The sequence below is a fragment of the Marmota monax genome, unplaced genomic scaffold, assembly GCF_021218885.2.
Source record: "Marmota monax isolate L192 unplaced genomic scaffold, Marmota_monax_Labrador192_F-V1.1 WCK01_AAM20220418_F8-fsc00042, whole genome shotgun sequence".
Taxonomy (NCBI): Eukaryota; Metazoa; Chordata; class Mammalia; order Rodentia; family Sciuridae; genus Marmota; species Marmota monax.
Genome location: NW_026693008.1, coordinates 9,427,888 through 9,449,128, shown reverse-complemented (window position 1 = coordinate 9,449,128; position 21,241 = coordinate 9,427,888). Strand labels below are relative to the sequence as shown.

Sequence of the window (21,241 nt, the reverse complement as noted above, 5' to 3'; positions counted from 1 at the left end):
ACATACAAATAAAGATGTTATGTCTGCCAATAACTAAAAAATAAATATTAAAATTCTCTGTCTCTCTCTTTAAAAAAAAAAAAACTCTTAAAAAAAATAAAAATAAATATTGCAAAAGTCAAGAATTTGGAAAGTAATCTGTTTTTAAGAAAATTCTTCAACAGTATAGAATAAAAAAAATAATGTCTAAAGTTAGATTAGAACAGAACAAAGGTTTAGTTAACTCTGACAATTCCTTTAATGTCTGCTGTTTTTGAAAATTGTAAATAGGTGGAACTTTCCTAAATAAGCATTTTTGGTTTTTTTGTCTGAACTTGCCTGTCATCTAACCAAATGGAGCTGGTATTAGCAGTGACCCATGGATCCATATCTTAGTGTTTGGATAGACTCTCACCAGCTGCACGTGGTTCCAGATGGCCCTTTGTTTATCTTTGGTAGAGACTTGGGGGATTGGCAGAGTCAAGAGTAGAGGTGGGGGTGCTCAGTGGCAGAGCACTTGCCTGGCATGTGTGAGGCACTGGATTCGATCTTTAGCACCCACATAAAAATAAATACAATAAAGGCATGCAGTCCATCTACAACTACCAAAAAAGAAAGAAAGAAAGAAAAGAAAACAGAGACAGTAGTGGTGTAAGCAAGGCCTCAGTGATAGGATTTGATCCCAGCTCTGAATCTCCCCTGTCCAATGTATATAATATAATGGACTGAAATACAGACTTTTGAGTGGGGAATTTATAATACACTGTTTAAAAAATAAAATTCTATAAGAATTTTATCTATAAATACTATAGTTTCTTTTAACCAACTTTCCTATTTTTAATGGAGTGAAAGATAGTTGAAACCACAGTCCTTGACAGTTGGCCCATTTTTGAGTTGATTCTAGCCATAGCTATACTCCTGGATTGTTTGTTTGGTTTTTTGTTTGTTTGTTTGTTTTGGTCCTGGAACCCAGAACCTTGCACATGCCAGGCAAGTCCTCTAACACTGTGTTGCATCTCCAGCCCCTAACCCTGGATTTTGTTCAGGTTTTTGTTTTGTTTTAGTTAATTTTTGCCAAAAAAATAAATAAAAAATAAAATTTAAGGCTAGGAGTTTTATTCTTTAAAAGGAAGGAGCACCATTATTTTTCTTACTATGTAAGTACTACATATTACTGTAGAAATTTTCATACTTAAAAACTACAGTAGACAAAAAATAAAATACTATAATTTCATCACCTAGAAATAATCGCTGCTAATACTTTATTATGTATCCTTCTGTGCTTTCTATAAACAGTGCCCTAGATCCAGATCTTTCTGTTAAGAACTTAATGAGTCAGGCACAGTGGCACACACCTTTAACCCCAGAGGTTGAGGCAGGAGGATCACAAGTTCAAAGCCAGCCTCAGCAACTTAGGGAGGCCCTACACAACTTAGTGAGACCTTATCTCTAAATAAAACAAAGAGGGGTGGGGATGAGGCTCAGTTGTTAAGTGCCCCAGGTTCAATCCCCAGTAACTAAAAAAAAAAGAAAGAAAGAACTCAGCAATATGACTTTGGAACTAAGTATAGAATGTAGAATTAATTTTTCCTAGGATAAATTATTGAAGTGGTAGATCAAAAGATTTTGCAATCTTTTTTTTACCAAATATTGTAAAAATTATCCTTTATCAGGTTTCTCTGTGAGTATGCATTTCCCCCTAAATTTTACAAAGCTTGAATGACATCATTAACACATAAAATAGGGTTGGGGGTTGTAGCTGAGTGGTAGAGCACTTGTCTAACATGTGTGAGGCACTGCATTCAATTCTCAGCACCACATATAAAATAAATAAAAATAAAAAGGTCCATCAACAACTAAAAAATATTTTTTAAAAAATCCACAAAAGCCCTGCACAAGTATCAAAAATACGTAAAATCCATAAGAATTTATTAGAGTACGATGTAACAACAAGTACTGCAAACTCAAATGCCTGAAGAGGCAGGTCAGCCATGGTAGTGAATAAAATGGGCCAGAGCAGAACTAAGGCAGACTTGAGAACCCGTTTCTGGGTAAAGGTTCAGTTGAAGCTCAGCCCCAGCCAATGACTATCACATGACTTATCATTCAGCCTCTCTGTGAAAATGACAAACCTGGATTTTTATAGGGAAGTTCCCAACTTTTTTTTGTTTCTTAACATGACATCTTCCGTCTTATGAAACTTGTTATGTGATCTGGGAGTGTTGCTCATTGGTAGAGGTCTTGCCTAGCCCCCAGGTTTGATCCCTAGCAAGCATAGAAAATTAATACATAATAAAAGAATTTGTTATGGAGCCTTTTGTCAGGGGAGGTGGGTGCCCGGGATTGAACACAGGGGCACTCCATAATTGAACTACATCCCCACCCATTTGAGTACCAATTCCTAGGCTAAGCATCATGTCTTTGAAGTATAGTATCAAGAAAATTATCTGCTCAGAACTGAAGTTTGGAGAGCTGCCCCTTCCCCCTGCCCATCATGTGTTTTGACATGGACAGTGCTGGATCATAAGCCCAAATATAACTTGAGTTTCCAAAAATTCATAATTTTTTGTCTATCTGATCATTAGTTTGGGGGTTTTGTTTTCTTTTTTGGTACTGGCAGTTGAACCTGGGATGCTTTACCACTGTGCCACATCTCCCCAGTCCTTTTTATTTTTTATTTTGAGGCAGGGTCTCACTCAGTTGCTGAGGCTAGCTTCAAACTTTTGATCCTCCTATCACAGCCTCACTGGAGTTTCAAGCATGTGCCACCATACCTGGCTGGTTGAGGATTCTAAAAACAAAAATATTCTCACTTTTTTTGTTATATACAAATTAGAATTTAAATTTGAAACAGTTGGATGTCCATATATGTGCACATACCCACAAAAGTGAACCCCAACCTAAAATCAACAAAAATCAACTGTAACTGGGTCATAGATCTAAGTGTAAAATATAAAAAAAATGTAAAACTTTTGGAAGAAAAAATTTATTTACCATGGGACCCACCGTTACCTTTCCTAAGTTTTTGCCCTAGAGAAATGAAACTCTTGGGTGAGAGTTCTAGGGATTGATTCCAAGGCCTTACACATATGAGTCAAGTGCTCTACCACTGAGTTAAATCCACAGCCTTTTTATTTATTTCAAGATTGGGTCTGGATAAATTGCTAAGGGCTGTCTTCAAATTTGAAATCCTTCTGCCTCAGCCTCCCAAGTATCTGGGATTGTAGGTACATGCCACTGTGTGAAATGTAACTTTTTTTCATACAAAACTTATTGAATCTATATTCATGATCAAAAAATGAAAATAACATAAATATTCTATGACCAAATGGTTAAGTCATAATATATTCATATAATGGAATACTGTTCAGCAATAAAAAAGGAATTAACCATTAATACCATATGACACCTTGGCTGAATCTAAGAAGCATTATGTTAAGTGAAAGAAGCAAGCATTCTGCTTACCTACCATTTATATGACATTTTTTAAAAGATAAAACTGTAGGACAGAACAGACCACTTGTGAGTGGTTGAGAAGGCATAACTACAATGGGACCCATCCCAGAGAATTTTTTTGGAGTGATAGAATTGTTTTCTATCCTGTCTGTGGAGGTAGGTGTACAAATAGAACTATCCAACCCAAAAGAGTTAATTTTATCATGTTAACTTACAACAAACTACAAGAGAATAAATAATTGAGTGATACCATTAGCTTTTCCTTAAAGGGTGATTAAAAATAACAATTGTGGCTAACACTCTTGTCTAAAATTAGGTGCTCAGCTTTATAAAAATTTTATTATATAAATTATTTACTTGAGAATTCAGAGCAAACATTTTGGGGGATCTTTTCCTTATTTTCAATGTAACATTTCTGTTCACCTACTTTATGAACCAAATAATAGATGATTAACTTTTTTCACAAGATGTACTTTCTTAATCTTTTTTTTTTTAAGAATCAGATGGGCGACTCAAATATCTCCAGCCCTGGGTTACAGCCAAGCACCCAACTCTCCAATCTGGGAAGCACTGAGACACTAGAAGAGACACTCTCCGGGTCACAAGATAAGGTTTGTACAGTTAAAGCCCTAGCTTTGTTTAGAGTAACAAAACAAGAAACATTTTATAAGGGTTGTGTTGCAGTGCAAGTTTGAGTTGTCACTTATCTGACCAAGTCTTATGTGTGACAACATAATGACAACCATCTAGGTAATTGCCTTAGTTCATATAATATTTTTTTTTTGAGAGAGAGAATTTTAATATTTATTTTTTAGTTATTGGCAGACACAACATCTTTGTTTTGTATGTGGTGCTGAGGATCGAACCCGGGCCGCACGCATGCCAGGCGAGTGTGCTACCGCTTGAGCCACATCCCCAGCCCCCATATAATACTCTTTGATCTGGATTTTGCAGTAGCCTCCTGTCAGGTCTCTCAAATTTGTCCTTAATTCTACCTTCCCTATTCTTAGCCCAGCATCCAGAGTAATACTGAGGAAACCTTAAGTGTATTCCTCTACTTAAAACCCTCCAGTGATGTCCTGCCTCACTCAGTTAAAAGCCAAGGAGATGGCAGTGGCCCACAAGGCCCTACATGATCTGACCTCTCTACCTATGGCATCAACTATACCTATACCCCTCTGCCTTGCTCACTTGGCCTCCATGTCATTGGCTCTCTTGCCTTATCTCAAGTGCTAGACATGCTCCTACCTCAAGACAGGCCTTTGTTCTGGTTGTCCCCTTGGCCTAGAGTACTTTCCTCCCAGGGCTGTCTTGCTTTCTTTCCTCCTTTTGATCTCAAATGTCCTCATGTAGGTGAGGACTTCTCTACCTACCCTGTGTAAAACACCAGCCCTTCTCATTCCCCATCCTCCTGCTTGTTTTGCTTTCTCATTAAGTCTTCTAACTAGCTAACATGGTTTTTCTTCTTTATTTACTGTTTTTCTCATGCTCACCAAAATATAAACTCCGTGAGGGCAGGTAGTTTTATCTGCCTTTTTCACTGCTATATGTATTCTTAAAGTCTGGTCTTGTGACTGTTGAATTAATTAGTTCTCTTTATAATTGATGGTCTAATAAAAAAACCATATCAAGTAAAACCCATAATTTGGGTTGATAAATAAAGCCTCCTTTATCCAGTCCACCTCCCAAATCCTCCATTTACATATTTTTGTGTGAATATAAATTTCTATTTCTCTGGGTGAAATGCTTAAGAGTCCAAACTTTCAGATCATTTGATGTTATGGTTTAGATCTGGAATGTCCTCCCAAAAGCTCAAGTGTTGAAAACATGGTCCTCAGTGCAGCAAGGTTCAGAGACTTTTAGGAAATTATTGGATTGTCACCTCATCAGTGGATTAATCCATTTAATGGATTAATAATTTGGTCTAGAGGCCAGGGTTGTAGCTCAGTGGTAGAGTACTCAACAAGCACGTTGAGGCACTGGGTTTGATCCTCAGCACCACATTAAAAAAATAAATAAAATAAAGGTATTATGCCCACTTACAACTAAAAAATATATTTAAAAAAAAAATAAGAATTTGGACTACTGGGTGGTAATTTAAGGCAATTGGGGCATGGTTATTGAAAGTAGGTCACTGAGGATGTGGTTTTAGGGACTATTACCCTTCTTCAGCCCCTTCCTGTCTCTCTGCTTCCCAGTTGCCATGAGATGAACAGCTTTCCTCCACTATGCCCCTCAGCTCTGATGTTTTTGCTTTTCAGTCATCTGAACATGATGGTTTTTTACTTTGAGACAGGGTCTCACTAAGTTGCTTAAGGCCTCACTAAATTGCTGAGTCTGGCCTTGAACCTGCAATCCTCCTGTCTCAGTCTCCCAAGTTGCTGCAATCACAGGCATAACACTATTGCACCTGGCTTGTTTAACCACTTTTCAACCAGGAATATTTGGTACAGGGTTTTTTTGTTTTGATTTGTTTTTAACGTGTTATTGTACATATTAATGGGGCTCGGTATATTTCAGTACATTCATAAAGTGTACAATGATGAATCCAGCCCCACTTTATCTACCACTCTGTTTACAACTTTTTTCATGAATATAAATATCCACTTGTATGAGATAAATGCCTAAGAATTGAAACATTGGATCATTTGGTAATTATACATTTTTCCTTAAAATACTGCCAAACTGAGCCAGGAATGGTGTCACATGCCTGTAATCCCAGTCACTTGGGGGCTGAGGCAGGAGGATTGCAAGTTCAAGGCCAGCCTCAGCAATTTAGTTGAGCCTGTCTCAAAAAATAAAAAGGGCTGAGGGATGTGGCTCAGTGGTAAAGCGCTCCTGGATTCAACCCCCAGCACCCCCGAGAAAAAAGTTTAAAAACCTGCCAAAGTGTTTTCCAGAGGCTGTACTATTTTACATTCCCATCAGCAATGTATCCATAATATTTTTAGGTATTAAGTAATTAATTTAAAGCAGATTTTGTGTATTACATTCCCATACTACCAGGATTTAGGATGCTGGCAGTGAAACTTACATTAAGTATGGTTCTATTATAAAAATTTTATTATAAATTTAGTTTTTCTTAATGTATTTTTCAGAGCCAGATTTATAGATTTCCTTCCATTGTACTTTGTCAGCCAACAGTGTTCAGTGGATCTGTCACTTCCCCTTTCCTTTTTCTTGCACTGCCAAACTCAAAGAGTTACTATGAAGAAATGGACCAGAAAAATTCTTTAAGAATTTTTTTTTCAATTTCATTGAAAGATGAAAAATGAGTATGACAGGCCATAAAATGTTCAGTCTTTCAATAACAGCACCAGTGATGGATCTGCAAACATTGAGAATTCAAGTGGATACTCAGGGAAGTGTACTCTCTAATGTAAATAGTGCTGATGTTGTTATTATTCCTTCAGTTCTTAACATACTTTTAAAATTCCATTTTTACTGGGTGCTGTGGTGGTTCATGCCTATTATCCCAAAGAGTTAGGAGTCTGAGGCAGAAGGATTGCAAGTTCAAGTCCTGTTTTCAGCAATTTGGTGAGACCCTGTCCCAAAGTAAAAAGGGCTAGGGATGTAGCTCAGTGGTAGAACTCCCCTCAGTTAATCCCTAGTACTGCTAAATAAATAAATAACAAAATAAAATTTCGTTTTTGGGGCCAAATTCAAACAAACAAAAAAACATGATAAAATGTTGAGATTTGATTATCAGAAGCTGTTTGTTTGCCTAAAATTAACTCAAATCCATATCAGCCCCTTACACACAGGCATTACATTTGTTTAGTAATAGTGCCATCTAGTGTTGAGGGATAAATTATACTATTCAAATTTAACAGTCTTTTCCATTTCATTTTCACAACTCAGTTGTTAATTCCATTTCATTTTCACAGTTCACTTATTAAAACTCCCTTGAGACTACTTCTGCTTAGTTTGTTGTTTTTTGCTTTGTGGTCAAGCCTGAGGTATATTTCACCAAGAGGTTTCTCTGTTTTTTTTGGTACGAGGGATTTAACCCAGAGGTGCTTAACTACTGAGACACATCCCCTTTATATTTTTTTATTTTGAGACACTAAATTGCTTACAGCTTCACTGAGTTGCTTCAAATTTGCAGTCCTCCTGCTTTAGCCTCCCAGGCCACTGGGATTGCAGGTATGTACCATCATGCCTGGCAATTTCTGGTTTTTAATGGTTTAATAGTGTATTATAGTTAAACTAATAGTAGTGTTCATTTTTACATAATCATGCATGCAGGAATAGTTTGCTCCGTTTTAATCTTCAGTGCTTCCTTTTTCCCACCACTGCTTCCTCTGTTTTACTGATCTTCTACTTACTGTCTTTTTTTTTAATTGGAGTGCTTTATAAATATACTTAAAGGTGGCTTCAGTGATATACTTATATGTGTACATAGTATAATTTTGTCAGTTTAATTCCATAATTCCTCCCTTTGCCCACTCTTCTTGTCTCCCCCTTAACTGCCTTCTTTCACTCCACTGATCTCCCCTCTGTTTTCATGGGATCTGCCCAGCCCCCATTTTTATCTAGCTTTCTGCATAAGAAAAAAAAGATTGACCCTTGATTTTGGGGGTCTGGCTTGTTTCTCTTAGCATGATGTTTTCCAGTTCTGACTGTTCACTAGCAAATGCCATAATTTTATTCTTTATGTCTGATTAAAACTTACCTGTGTATATATACCACATTGTCTTTTTCAGTTCATCTGTTGACAGGTATCTGGGCTGGTTCTATATCCTGACTATTGTGAATATACTGCTATAAACATTGGTGTGCCTATATCACTACACAATATGCTGATTTTAGTTCTTTTGGATAAATATTGAGGGGGGAGTAGCTGGGTCATATGGTGGTTCTATTCCTAGTCTTTGAAGGGATCGTACTGCTTTCCAAAGTGGATATGCTATTTTGCAGTTCCACTAACAATGTATGAGCATACCTCTTCCCCCACATCCTTGCCAGTGTTTATTATTATTGGCATTCTTGAGGATTGCCATTCTAACTGTAGTGAGATGAAATCTCAATGTAGTTTTGATTTGCATTTTCCTGGTTGCCAGGATTTCAAACATTTTTCCTATATTTGTTGGCCATTTGTATTTCTTATATTGAGAAATATCTGTTTAGTTCTTTTGCCCATTTATAGATTGGATTATTTGGGTTTGGTGTGTTGGATTCTTTGAGTTCTTTATATATTCTGAATATTAATCCCCTATTGGAGGAGTAGCTGACAGAGTTTCTCCCATTCTGTACACTTTCTTCACACTCTTGTTTCCTTTGTTGCGAAGAAAGCAGCTTTTTAATTTGATGCCTTCTCACTTCTTGATTCTTGGTTTTATTTCTTGAGCTTTAGGAGTCTTATTAAGGAAGTCAGTGCCTGTGCCAGTATACTGGAGTGTTGACCCTATTTATTCTTCTAGTAGTTGCAAAGGTTCTGGTCTAATTCCTAGATCCACTTTTGATCCACTTTGATTTGACTTTTGTGCAGGATGAGAGATATAGGAATCTAGTTTCATTCTTCCACATGTGGATATCCAGTTTTCCCAGTACCATTTGTTGAAAAGGCCAACATATTTTGATACCTTTTGTCAAGTATCAGATGCATGTCCTGTTGTTTGATCTCTTCCTTTCATATAACAAAAATATTTCTTTCCTGAAAAAGATCCTAAAGTTTCTTCAGAATAGTCCCAGGGTATGATAGATGGTGATAAAGTAGTAGTAAAAATATGAGGGAGTTGAACCATATAAAATCATTAGCTTTTTTTTTTTTTTTTTTTTTTTACATCCAGTTTATAATTAGATGTTAGTGCTGCTATATATTTGATGTGAGATTCCAAATCTGGAAAATTCTTTAAAGTGCTAGAGAGTGTTGTGACAGAGAGTCTTATTAGTGGGGTCCTGAATTTGCCATTTAAGACTTTCTCCACTTAAACAAAGCCTCTTGTCACATCAGCTTGTCAAGACATATTGTTAGCTTTTTAATATTAATAGAATTATCTTTATTGAATATTTCCTAAAATAGAGTAGTTTACATGAAGCTATGGTTTTTACAATTGGAGGAGCTTCTGCCTCTTGCTCCACAACACTTATTCCACATCCTACTCAGACCTGCCCTGCCACCTCTCACCCAACAGATGACACTGTCCTCACATCAAGGAGAAAATACAAAGTGACATTCCCTTAACATTCCCTTCCCTTTTTTGTCTCACATGCAAACTCCTCTGTATCGTCAGTCCCATGTGCTGGTCCTCTTGCCCTTGACACAGGGGATCTCACCCTCACCCCATCATACACCAGGAGAAGGTTGTGAGAGAGTATTTTTGAGCCTCTACTGTATACTTTTCGTATCTGTGGTGCTGCTTAACAGTAAGTCCAAGAGGAAGGAAAGTAATGATCAGGGAATAAATGAGAAAGACAGCCTCTGCCTTGGAGGAACTTACTTTCTACTGTTGTTATGAGTGCTAACACTAAATGAGCACTTCTTATGTGTTGGGTTCCCTACATTTCCACGTCCCATCTCAGCCTTCCCTACTTTATAAGGGAGTTGAGACTCAGAGAGAAGAGCGAGTGACTCCCCAGGCTACACAGCTGGGAGGACATAGAGCCTGGCAGTGGCAGTGCTGCTTGGCTGCCTCTTGGTGGTTGGCAGGGCCCTGAGGCTTTGTCCCTATAGTCTCCTGAGGGAATGCATGTGCTTTCTGGACTTGGATAGCCATTTTCATTTTTTAATAACTTCCAGATCAGTACCTCCAGGTTCCAGATGATGCATAAAGGCCTCAGATGTATTCAGTATTCACCTCAGCTTTTCCTCCCTCTACCTGGGGGACTTTTCTGGACTTTTCTGACACACAGTACCGAGATACCAGGGTGTCTTCTTGCCTCCTCTTCAGCCACTGGTTCCTTCCATTCAAACTCCTTCGTCTTCATCATCTTCTCTGCCAGGACCTTAGTCCGGCTCTCTTCAGTCTCTTCCAGTTTTTCCTTTACATGGCCTTCGTCGTGTACATCCTATCATATAGCTGAGTGGCTCATTCCATTGCTCTGTGGGTAAAGTCCAGATCCCCATTGTGTCTCAGACACTGTGCAGCCCAAGCAGTGCTTTTTTTCTCCCCTCCCCATGTGGCCAGTTGTGCTTGCCTGTTTTCCCTACCTTACAGTCACAGCACAGTGCCTGGCACCTGCTAAACTCATCAATTATCAGATGGATGAAACAAACGTTTGCCTGGAAAAACTGATTTTGTTTCCAGTAGAAATAAGATCATACCATAGTGCTATGATACCTTAAATATCATCCTGTGTGCTAAATAACATATACTGTGTGTGTATATACTGAGTACTATGATACTTCAAATGCAGTATATTTCTGGGCCTTCCAGGCTTTCTGAAACCCTGAAAATCATGTGTATTTGTGAATTAAATTTTCAATATAAGCATACACATATATGTATATACATAAAAAACTAAGTGCTTCACATATTTTAGGAGTAAAACTATAAATTGAAGCTGCTTGTGTTTTCCAAGTATTTAGATGTGTCTCCCTCTAGAATATAAATATGTTCTATGGAACTTCCTGCTTACATGCCTTTGTCAAAGGAGGACCTGGCACCCTGTGAGTACTCAGGAAACAAAAGTTAAAGGACAGATATGGCCATACTGCTTGAAGGTACAGGAAAGCTCACAAATGGCATGCATAAATATTTTTCCTTTGAATAGTTGCAGTTGTATTATTAATCCAGTTTACTGAAATATATATAAATGTTAAACTTTCAAGATTTAAGTACTTTGCTTTTTCTTACGGATTCTGTGATTTGGGAATAGATGGGGGAAAGACCTGCAATTAAATAATTAAGTTTATTTTCTAGTATTTGGGACCCTGTCCCTAAGATGTAGTGCTAACTTTTTGTGCAGAACAGTAAAAATTAATCACTTGATCAGCATTTGTTCACTCTGTCCTCTCTGATATCATTTTCCTGTATTACTAATATGGAGCAATTCGGTACAATTAGCACAGTTAGCTTTGTAATGAGGTAACTGAGGTAATTGCCCTTTTACCTTATATCCATCTGCCAAAAAAATAAAAGATAATTTGAACCCAAGAGTACTTTGCCATTGAGCTACATCCACAACCCTTTCTATTTTTTGAGAGTCTTGCTAAATTGCCCAGGCTGGCCTCAAACTTGCAAAACACCTTCAGTCTGTTCCAGTCCTTATTTTCAGAATCCATCTGTCCTTGTTTCTGCAAATTATTTTGGTAGCTAGAAAAGAAATTCACTTAATACTGATTTCCAAAAGTTTCTTTTGTTGGGTGATTTCATTTGTTTTTTAGTCTGCTCCAACTGGACACAAACATCTGACAGTGGAAGAGTTATTTGGAACTTCTTTGCCAAAGGAACAGCCAGCAGTTGTGGGCCTGGATCCAGAAGAAGTGGAGAAGCTGCCAGGAGATACCTCCCAGAAAGAGCCCAGCTCGTTCCTACCGTGTTCTTTTGAGCAACCAGGAGGAACTCCTCAGTTGGAAAACCTGGGTGTCCATTCAACCACCCACCACACAGTCCAACCTGAAGTCACCACTCCGGTGCTAATTACTCCTGCCTCCATCTCACAGTCCAGTGAAAAGCATGCCCCGAGCTACACGATCCCCTTAAGCCCTGTTCTCAGTCCTACTCTGCCAGCTGAAGCTCCTACTGCACAGGTTCCCCCCAGCTTACCTCGCAACAGCACCATGATGCAGGCAGTGAAGACCACGCCTAGACAGAGGTCTCCACTCCTACATCAGCCAGTCCCTGAGCTAAGCCACACCAGTCTCATTGCCAGCCAGAGCCCCTTCAGAGCCCCACTAAGCATAACGAACACAACTGGCACAGCCCTCCCAAGCGTCGATCTTCTCCAGAAACTCAGGTTGACTTCACAGCATGACCAAATACAGACACAGCCACTTGGGAAAGGTGCAATAGCACCCAGTTTTCCTGCAGCATCTGGCCAGCTAGCCACACCTGAGAGCTTCATAGAGCCTCCCTCTAAGACAGCAGCAGCAAGAGCAGCAGCCTCAGCCTCCTTGAGCAACATGGTGCTTGCTCCCCTTCAGGTAGTTGCAGGAGCACTGGGGCATGTGGGGGTATTCATTGGATGAGATGAAACTACAAAGGCCTTCGTTTGTTTTTTGGGTTGTTTTTTGGCTTTGGATTTTGTTGTTGTTGTTGTTGTTTAATATTTATTTCTTAGTTTTAGTTTTAGGTGGACATAATATCTTTATTTTACATTTATGTGGTGCTGAGGATCGAACCCAGTGCCTTGTGCATGCTAGGTGAGCACTCTACCACTGAGCTACAATCCCGACCCTGTTTTTTTTTTTTTTTTTTTTTTTAAGTTGTAGTCAAAACACAATACCTTTATTTTATTTATTTACTTTTATGTGGTGCTGAGGATTGAATCCAGTGTCTCGCACATGCTAGGCCAGAGCTCTACGGATGAGCCACAACCCCAGCCCACATCTTTTTCTGTTGGTTTTTTGTTGTTGTTATTGTTGTTTTTTTTGTTTTGTTTTGTTGGGAGGGGGGGGTTCCAGGGATTGAACCCGGGGCACTGGACCACTGAGGCACATCCCCAACCCTATTTTGTATTTTGTTTAGAGAGAGGGTCTCACTGAGTTGCTTAGGGCCTTACTTTGCTGTTGCTGAGGCTGGCTTTGAACTCATGACCCTGCTGTCTCAGCCTCCTGAGCTGTTGGGATTACAGGTGTGCGCCACCATGCCCAGCTTATTTATTTATTTTTGGTACCAGGGATCAAACCCAGGACTTCACATGTGCTAGGCAAGAGCTCTATCATTGAACCACTCCCTCAACCCCCACTTGTTCAAATTTAAATAACCCCATTAAGAAGCATCAGTGATGGACCATGCCTGTAATTCTACCTACTGGGGAGGCTAAGTCCGGAGGGTCACAAGTTCCATGCCAGCCTCATCAACTCACTTAGACCATCTCAATATAAAAGGGCTTGTGATGTGGCTCAATGGTAGAGCGCATGCCTAGCACATGCAAAACCCTGGATTTGATCTGCAGCACCAACAGCGGGCAAAAAAGAGGCGTCAGATTGCCAGGCTGTCTTATCTCTGATGCTTATCAGTAGAAATAGATCTGGGCTGTCCTCCACTCTTTTTTGTTGTTGTTTTTTCCCCAGTTAGACACAATACCTTTATTTTAATTTTTTTTTTTTTTTGGTAGTTGTAGATGGACAGAATGACTTTATTTTATTTGTTTATTTTTATGTGGTGCTAAAGATCTAACCCAGTGCCTCATGTATGCTAGGCAAGCGCTCTGCCACTGAGCTACAGCCCCAGTCCGTGTCCTCAGCTCTTTTAAGATACAGATTGCAGATTTTCTTGAGAGTCACCTTAAAGGCTCTTTCTGCATCCCCCTTTTCTCAGGGGAAATGAAGAGAGCAGTCATTCTGAATGTCTCCTTGTGGAGTCGAGTCACTGGTTGCATTGTCACAAGGATGCTGTCAGCCTCTTCCCTCAGTAGTTTAGGATCTGGTTAATGTCTGGACTGTTCCTTATTGCTAACCGAGATTTTCCACCAGTAACTAGGAAATCTTCTTAATTGAAACTTACTATATCTGTTCATCTTTTCTTATTAAACATTTCAGTCTATGCAGCAAAACCAGGAACCTGAACTGTTTGCCCAGCCTAAGGTGTTATCCAGTGCCATCCCGGTAAGGACTCCCTTTTTCTCAAGAGGACATTGAGTATTTTTAAGTTTGCTGACTGTGAGGTGAAATATCACCTTATTGAAAAGTCTTAGCTTTGAAGCCCAGACCTATCTTAGATGCCTCCTTCCAGGCTGGGCTGCTTGCCCTCCAGGCAGAGTTCATTACTGCAGCCTCTGTGTGCCTCACATCCTCTCATCATCATGCATGTCTCCCCTAACTGTCCAGGGGCAGGCTTAACCACAGTGTTGTTTGTGAGTGGGTAACTGATGAGAATTTGTCAGCCTGGCTTCTTTTTTTCTTTCTTTCTTGCTTTTTTTTTTTTTTTTTTTTGCTTTTTTTTGTTGTTGTTGTTGTTTGTTTGTTTTGCTTGTTTGTTTGGACCAAGGATTGAACCCAGGAGCACTTAACCACATCCCCAGCCCCCATAAGTTGCTTAGGCTGGCCATGATTGCAGGCATGTACCACCATGCCCAACTAGCCTGGTTTCTAGAATTAGGGAATATTCTTTGCCCAGGAAGAGCTGTGATGTCCCAGCGGGTAGAGCCACTATCCTGCCACAATCTTCTCCTGTCCCATTGCTCTGATGATGAAGTCTCCCAAACTTGCCTGGCCTCCTTTTTTTCATTTTCTTTCGTATCATGTTTTCATTTGCCTTTATGCTTGTACACCTCTCCTTGAGTCTCAGAATGTAAAGCCAGCTTCTGCTTTACATTCTGGGTAACTTGTATTCTGTGGTGATCAGCAGGAGCTGTCAGCTTGGTTTTATACCAGAAAACAGTGGCTCAGATACCAGAAACTGCAGCCTGAAAACTCTAGCAGGCTTTTGGCTCTTTGTAGATGAGGTGAATAAAAGAGTAAGAGAAGAGCTATGAATGTAGCTCATGGTGTAACATGTGCTCGCTGGGTTCAGTCCCCAGGGTTCAGTCCCCAGCATCCAGAAAGGGGCATTGGGCAAGAAAAATGAAGATCTCTATTGATTGTATCAAATGTGAGAATTATTTAAAATAATCATCATTGATTTGGTATATTCTGATGCCAGCTGTAATTAGAAGCACATTTAAATGGAGGAAGAAGATAGAGATTAACTACATTTCTAGAAAGTTTCGTCTTTATATAATTAAGTTGGGGTTTTTGTGTTTTAGATTTCTTTTAAGTTTGTTTATTATAATTATCAAAATACATAATATTTTCTCACCCTAAAAAGTCCCATGCCTTTGTCTAGTCATTTTTTCAATTCCACCCCCAAAGAAATTTTAGAGTTTTATCATAGTATTGTTCTTACTCTGTATGACATATGTTTAATAATCACCTTCTATAATGGTTGAACTTAGCTTTCCTTCATGACTCCAGGGCACTCCTGTATATATGGGCTTTTCATCCTTTAGGTAACAGAAATTACCTAAACAGATACCAAATGTTCAAATTTTTCTAGTGAATGTTTACCTGAAACCAAAACAGTTAGTGTTAGAAGCCTAGAGATGAAATTCAGTGGTCAAGCGCTTGCATAACTTGTGCAGGGCCCTTGAGTTCAATTTTTAGCACCACAAAAAAAAAAAAAAAAAAAAAAAACTCTGTTTGATTCTTCTGTGCGCTCCAGATCATTTTCATATTATACTAATTGATGTTATCAGATGTCCTCTACTCTGAGCCTGGCTGCTGGCTTCTATACTTGGTGCAAAATGACCACTGTTTCTCTGCAGGTTGCAGGCCATCCACTGGTTACTGCAACAACCACAGCAGTATCTTCAGTCCTGTTGTCCCCGAGTGTTTTCCAGCAGACAGTTCCAAGGTCCACAGACCTAGAGAGGAAAGCAAGTTCCCCTTCACCCCTCACTGTTGGAACACCAGAAAATCAGAGAAAGCCTTCCATTATCCTCAGCAAGTCTCAGCTCCAGGATACATTGATACATCTCATAAAGGTATGTAGTAGGATATCAATGGAATCTTTGATTGTTTTTTTTCTTTAATAGAAGAAAACAGATTTTGTATGTTCTCATAAGTACAAAAGACTAGGTTGGAGTAAGTTCGTCTTCCTAAGCATGTATCCCTGGCAGAATAGTAACTGAGTAAACTCTAAGGTATTAGTCATGATGATCTCTGGGTGAGATTATTTGGGTAATTAATAATTAGTTATAGCATTCACTGCTACAGTTTTTTCTAAGCTATTTTCAGGGAAGTAAGCTTTATGATAAGGTAAATGTGACTTTCCATGTTCTTTCCTTTATCATCTCTTCCAGAATGATTCCAGCTTCCTCAGTACACTTCATGAAGTTTACTTGCAGGTTCTGACCAAAAACAAAAACAACCACAACCTATGACTGGAGTGGAATAAATCTGAAGTTGAGGGTCATCCTCAAAAACAATAGGCTTCATCATGGAAACTTCTTTCTGGACAGAACATTGAATTTTGAGAATCCTGAAAATGAGCCTATGAGAAAGAGACTCATTCCTTAAGAATGTTTTCCAAGTGACATTCTCAGTGATAATGGAGGTTTCACTGTGAAGCATCACCAGCAGACCTTTGACAAAAAAACAAAACAAAACAAAAAAAAAAGACCATTGTGTAAGTTATATGCTTGTTTTCATCAGCTGTAAGCAAGTATGTGAACAGAGGGGTCTGATATTCAGCTTGCTTTCTCTTTCAAGACTTAGGGAGGAGTAGCCACCAGCCTTGCCACAGAACTCAGCCTAGCCCACACCTCCCCACACCCCTGCCCCTAAGAAACTTGGGCATTAAGCTGATAGTCGAGTTCTGAACAAAGTAGGTCAGCTCCACAAAGTAGCTTCAAGTTTTAAGAATCACAGTTTAAGTTGATAAATTAGGAATTATTTGTTCAAGTGAAGTATATTTTATATGCGTGCCCCATTTGGGCCTTAAAAGTTCTGAAATTCCTTTGTGTTTTGTTTTAAGTGTCCCCAGTCCTGCCATGCAACAGGCTCCAGTGCAGCATTGCCTTTTTAATAGGGCCCTACTAGGCTCTGTGGTGATGTGGGAGGGAGCGTGTCACACCTTCAAAGCAGGGGCGAGAGCTGGGAATGCCCATATCCTACTAGAAATCTTCATTTTAAGTTAAATTCCGGTGGTTCTGAAAATGTTCAGTTCGTGTGTGAAACACAGCCTTATTCTCCTTTTCTGTCAAAACACAGAAGTCATTGTTGATTATTTTCTTTAACACTTTGATAAAAGGACCAGTGGACCAATCTGACAAAGCCATTCTGGTTCCATTCCTCAAGTGTACTGAGAACAGTTTTAAAACTATGCAGAAAAGGGAGCTGTTATTCACACGGCCCTTACTTTATTGTAGACTATGGAGTTAAAAAGAAAGTGTGAGATTCAGAACTTTACCAATGTATTCCTTGGCTGTGAGAACTTTTCCAGCCCAAAGTGTGAAAATATGTAAAGATGCTTTGTTATGCTGCTATTGATCTGCCATGATTTATATTTATTCTTTTATGGCATGTAATGGTGTTTAGTAATATTTTAATGTAGATTTTGATTTATTTCAGCAATAGTAATTTTAAGATATTTTTTGAATGAAAGTGTCTTTGTTTCTATGATACAGGTCATTTTGTAGTATTTAACCAATTAAGATGCACTGCTTACTTTTCTGAGCACTATTTAATGATGGGGTAAAAACCCAAATGGCTCAACCAGCTAGCATAAGGATTAGCTGTCAATAATGCTGACAGATGTGATGGTTCCTCGGGAACAATCATTTAAGCTTTAATGATAACTCAATCATAAGTCCATAGATTTTTTTTTTTTTCCTAGCAGAAATTTTAGGAAATTACTTGTGAATTACATTCTTGTTTTAGTTTGGTCGTAGTTTTTTTTAGCAAAAAAGAATACTTTGTTTGATTGGCTTATGTTAATCTGAACATGCTTCCTGGAAAGTGTTTCTGCTTCTCGATTTAGTGTCTTATGTTGCTATCTACCTAGTTTTATGTGTGAATTGTGCAGAATTCAGGGAAGCTTATAAGTTTTCTTACTCAATTAGGAAGAGTTTGTTTTCAAAGATAGTGTGTAAATTCAGCAACCAAAAATAAATTGCTCAAGCTGTCATCTAGGAAAGAGAAAGTTCTAGTAAGATCCAAATTATAGCAAGATAAGGAATGTTGCTGACATCCGAGATGGTGTCCAAGGAACCACATGACTATTCTTATAAAATGAATGCACCAGAAGATTTGATCACATCCCAAATGTAGTCTCAGTGGGCTTTAGTAAACAGACGAATCAAGGGATTCTCATTGTAGTAGACATTTGAATTTAAATAATGCTTTCGAGTTTGTATAATATTATGAGAGAGGGTAAAGAGAGAATATCCTAAAGAGGATCTATAATCAAATCTGTTAATTTTCATCCTTTAATCATAGGAGTGAATATGATCAACAGTGAAAGAGAATCTATGATAAGGCTTCCTTAGTGTGAAAGTAAACTTTTTTAAGTGCCCAAGTCATGGAGACTTGAAAAGGGTAATCCTGTTTTAACTCCCAAATTTATATCTTCAAAGCATTTACTTAAAATCAGAAGCCAGAAAATCGTGGTCATGATTACCAGGAGGTTCAGGCCAGAATGAGTCTCCTGAGAGCCAGGCCAAGCCTGGATAGTTGCAGTTGGATTACCCTGGCCTGAATATCACAGTTCAGTTGCCTTATTCCTTGTTCAGGCTTAACTGTCCAAAACCTCATGCTTAGGTTGCATGTTTACATTGCTGCCATGTCTTAACTGGAACCTTAGTTGAATAGAAATGGACAGCAAGAATAGAGATCCTTCTAACTGGATTTTGCAAAACCCAGGAGACCTGCACTTAGACCACTCTGTCCATTGTTACCCATCCTGCTCCCCACCTGCAGTCCAAGTGTAGGCCCTGGGAGGAGCAACCCAGACCTTTAAGTATGTATGTCTAGGATACCACCAGTGGGTAGCACTACTCACATGTTTGCTGTAGATAAGGTGATGTCTTTGAATGGACATACCATACCTCCCAGATCACCTTATTTCTCTTTGTTGAGCATCTCTCCCAGGATTTGTGAGTTGTGAAAGTTGTCCTACTTGCTGGGCATGTTAGCGCATGTGTAATCCCACCTTACTCAGAAGGCTGAGTCAGGAAGATTGAAAATTCAAGGCCATCCTGGGCAATTTAGCAAGACCATGACTATAAATTAATTAATTAACTAGTTAATTAATTTTTTAAAAAGAGCTGGGGATGTAGCTCAGTTGTAGAGCACCCTGGGTTCAATCCCCAGTACCCGGGCAGGGTGGGGTGGAGGGATAGTTTGTTGCTTTTTTTTTTTTTTTCCCCAATCAAGTGACAGTGTCAAGAGAAGCATTTCCTGCAGTCTCCTATGGAATGTTTACAGCTTACCTTGAACAGTAGTGTTTTGTTCAGAACCTGAGTTAACCTGGGCACTTCTCTACAGGAGGATGCACAGACTTAGTTTAGAATATGTCTGACCAGATTTTGCATGTTCAAGCATTTATTCTATTTCTGGCTTATATTTTCGTGTTGAAATTATAGACTCTATCAAATCCACTACTAGGTAAATATTTTTAAACCATGCAGCTTTATTACTCTCCTCCCCCAAAGAATGTAGTTGGAAATTTTCTTGTTTTGGTAGTAGAGGCCATGACTGCCATTGTATTACTAATAATGCAACATGAAATTGAAGGTGCCTAACTGCTTAAAAAACAGAATCAGCCATCATACTGTAACTTGGAGAGGAATGAGAGGTGACAGAGGCACAAGTAAGCTCAGCCTGAGTAGTGAAGACTGAGAATCATGGGCCCATGTCCTGCATCCTTGCTGCACATTTGCTGTGGAACCTGTGTTTTTTGTTGTTGTTGTTTCTTGCGTACCTTTGGTTTTCTTCAGTTGTGTTCAGAGTACCTTCAGGAATCAATAGTGCTCTGTGTTTTCAAGTGTCTAAAATGTTGATATCTGAACAGAGCAAAGCAACTTATACTGAGCTTTTTAAAAGCTATGCTTGAGAATATTTCTTTGAGCAGGACAGGGCCCCAAGGAGCCTGTTTTTCAGCAAATTTCAGCAGGAGAGATGTGTGCAATCTTTCACTCAGATTTGTATTTGACATCTTTCTTTAAAATGCTAAGATGCAATATTGATCACTTTGAAGTGACAAAAAATGCAAGATTGCATTTCCCTTTTATCCATGTGAATTCTTAGGAAACATGTTTTTAAAATAGGTGTTCTCAATGGTCTTTTATTCTGTATTACTGCTTTGGCCTTTTGGCTCTCACAACTTTCATTGTATCAGATTCTTAGCTCCCTGAAATGTGGGGACAAGAAGCTCTGGAGTGACAGCAAAGTTTTTGTTCCATGAGCGCAATACAGCATCATTGACATTTTTAATGGTATGGATTTTATACCATCTGTGTATGTTTGCAAATATTAAGTTATTACATGTTTTAAAATGAGCGTTTTTCATCCTAAATTTTATATGTTTGCAAATATATTTTTTTAATAAAATTTCAAAACCAAGTTTTAGCACCTACTAAGTTTTACCTGTGTTTTTATTTAATTTGTAGAACTAGGAACTTTTGAATGAGTTGCCCTGTACTGGTGAGAAGGGGAGGGAGAGGGAACAAAAGCAACAAAGAAAACCTCATCCTCCTGTCTCCACCCCATAGAGTCAGGGTTCCAAAGAAACAGGACCATTTAAACTCAGTTTAAGGTTCTTAATTGGCTTTATTTCAAGTCCAAAATCCAGCAATATCACATTCAGTATAATTTGTGTGCACCCCGGGGATTGAACCCAGTGCTTCTCATTTACTAAGCACTTGCTCTAACACTGAGCCAAACCCTCATTTCCCTAAAGATTTACAACAGAAAACAGGCTGCAGAAACAGAAAACAAAAAGAGAATTAGTCATTTCCCAGTTACTTTTGTTTTAAGGTTAAAATATGATGGTAAGGTTTAGCCTTATCCTGCGGGCTAAAACTGGCCTGTTGAGGGATTTGACTGTTCTCTCTCCTAATTTCTCAAAACATTAGATAACCCACTGAGTTTTGGCTTTCTGATATGAAACTTCAGCATGAGTGAGTACATTTTGGTTTGGCCTGATGGACCTACTGTGGG

At 38.8% G+C, this 21,241-nt stretch overlaps 1 protein-coding gene across 2 annotated transcripts in view; it reads left to right on the top strand.

Annotated features, from left to right (window-relative positions):
- Nucleotides 1–20,657, top strand: part of Dcp1a (decapping mRNA 1A) — a 52,540-nt gene extending 31,883 nt beyond the window's left edge. The window contains exons 6-10 of one of the 2 annotated variants that reach the window (XM_046452699.2): nucleotides 3,933–4,046; nucleotides 11,765–12,523; nucleotides 14,084–14,149; nucleotides 15,847–16,065; nucleotides 16,384–20,657. In XM_046452699.2, coding sequence (XP_046308655.1) covers nucleotides 3,933–4,046; nucleotides 11,765–12,523; nucleotides 14,084–14,149; nucleotides 15,847–16,065; nucleotides 16,384–16,464 — 1,239 coding nt within the window. In that variant the 3' untranslated portion in view covers nucleotides 16,465–20,657. The remainder of the gene's footprint in view (nucleotides 1–3,932; nucleotides 4,047–11,764; nucleotides 12,524–14,083; nucleotides 14,150–15,846; nucleotides 16,066–16,383) is intronic. The other variant, XM_058582152.1, reaches the window with a different exon arrangement.
- The last annotated feature ends 584 nt before the right edge of the window (nucleotides 20,658–21,241 follow it).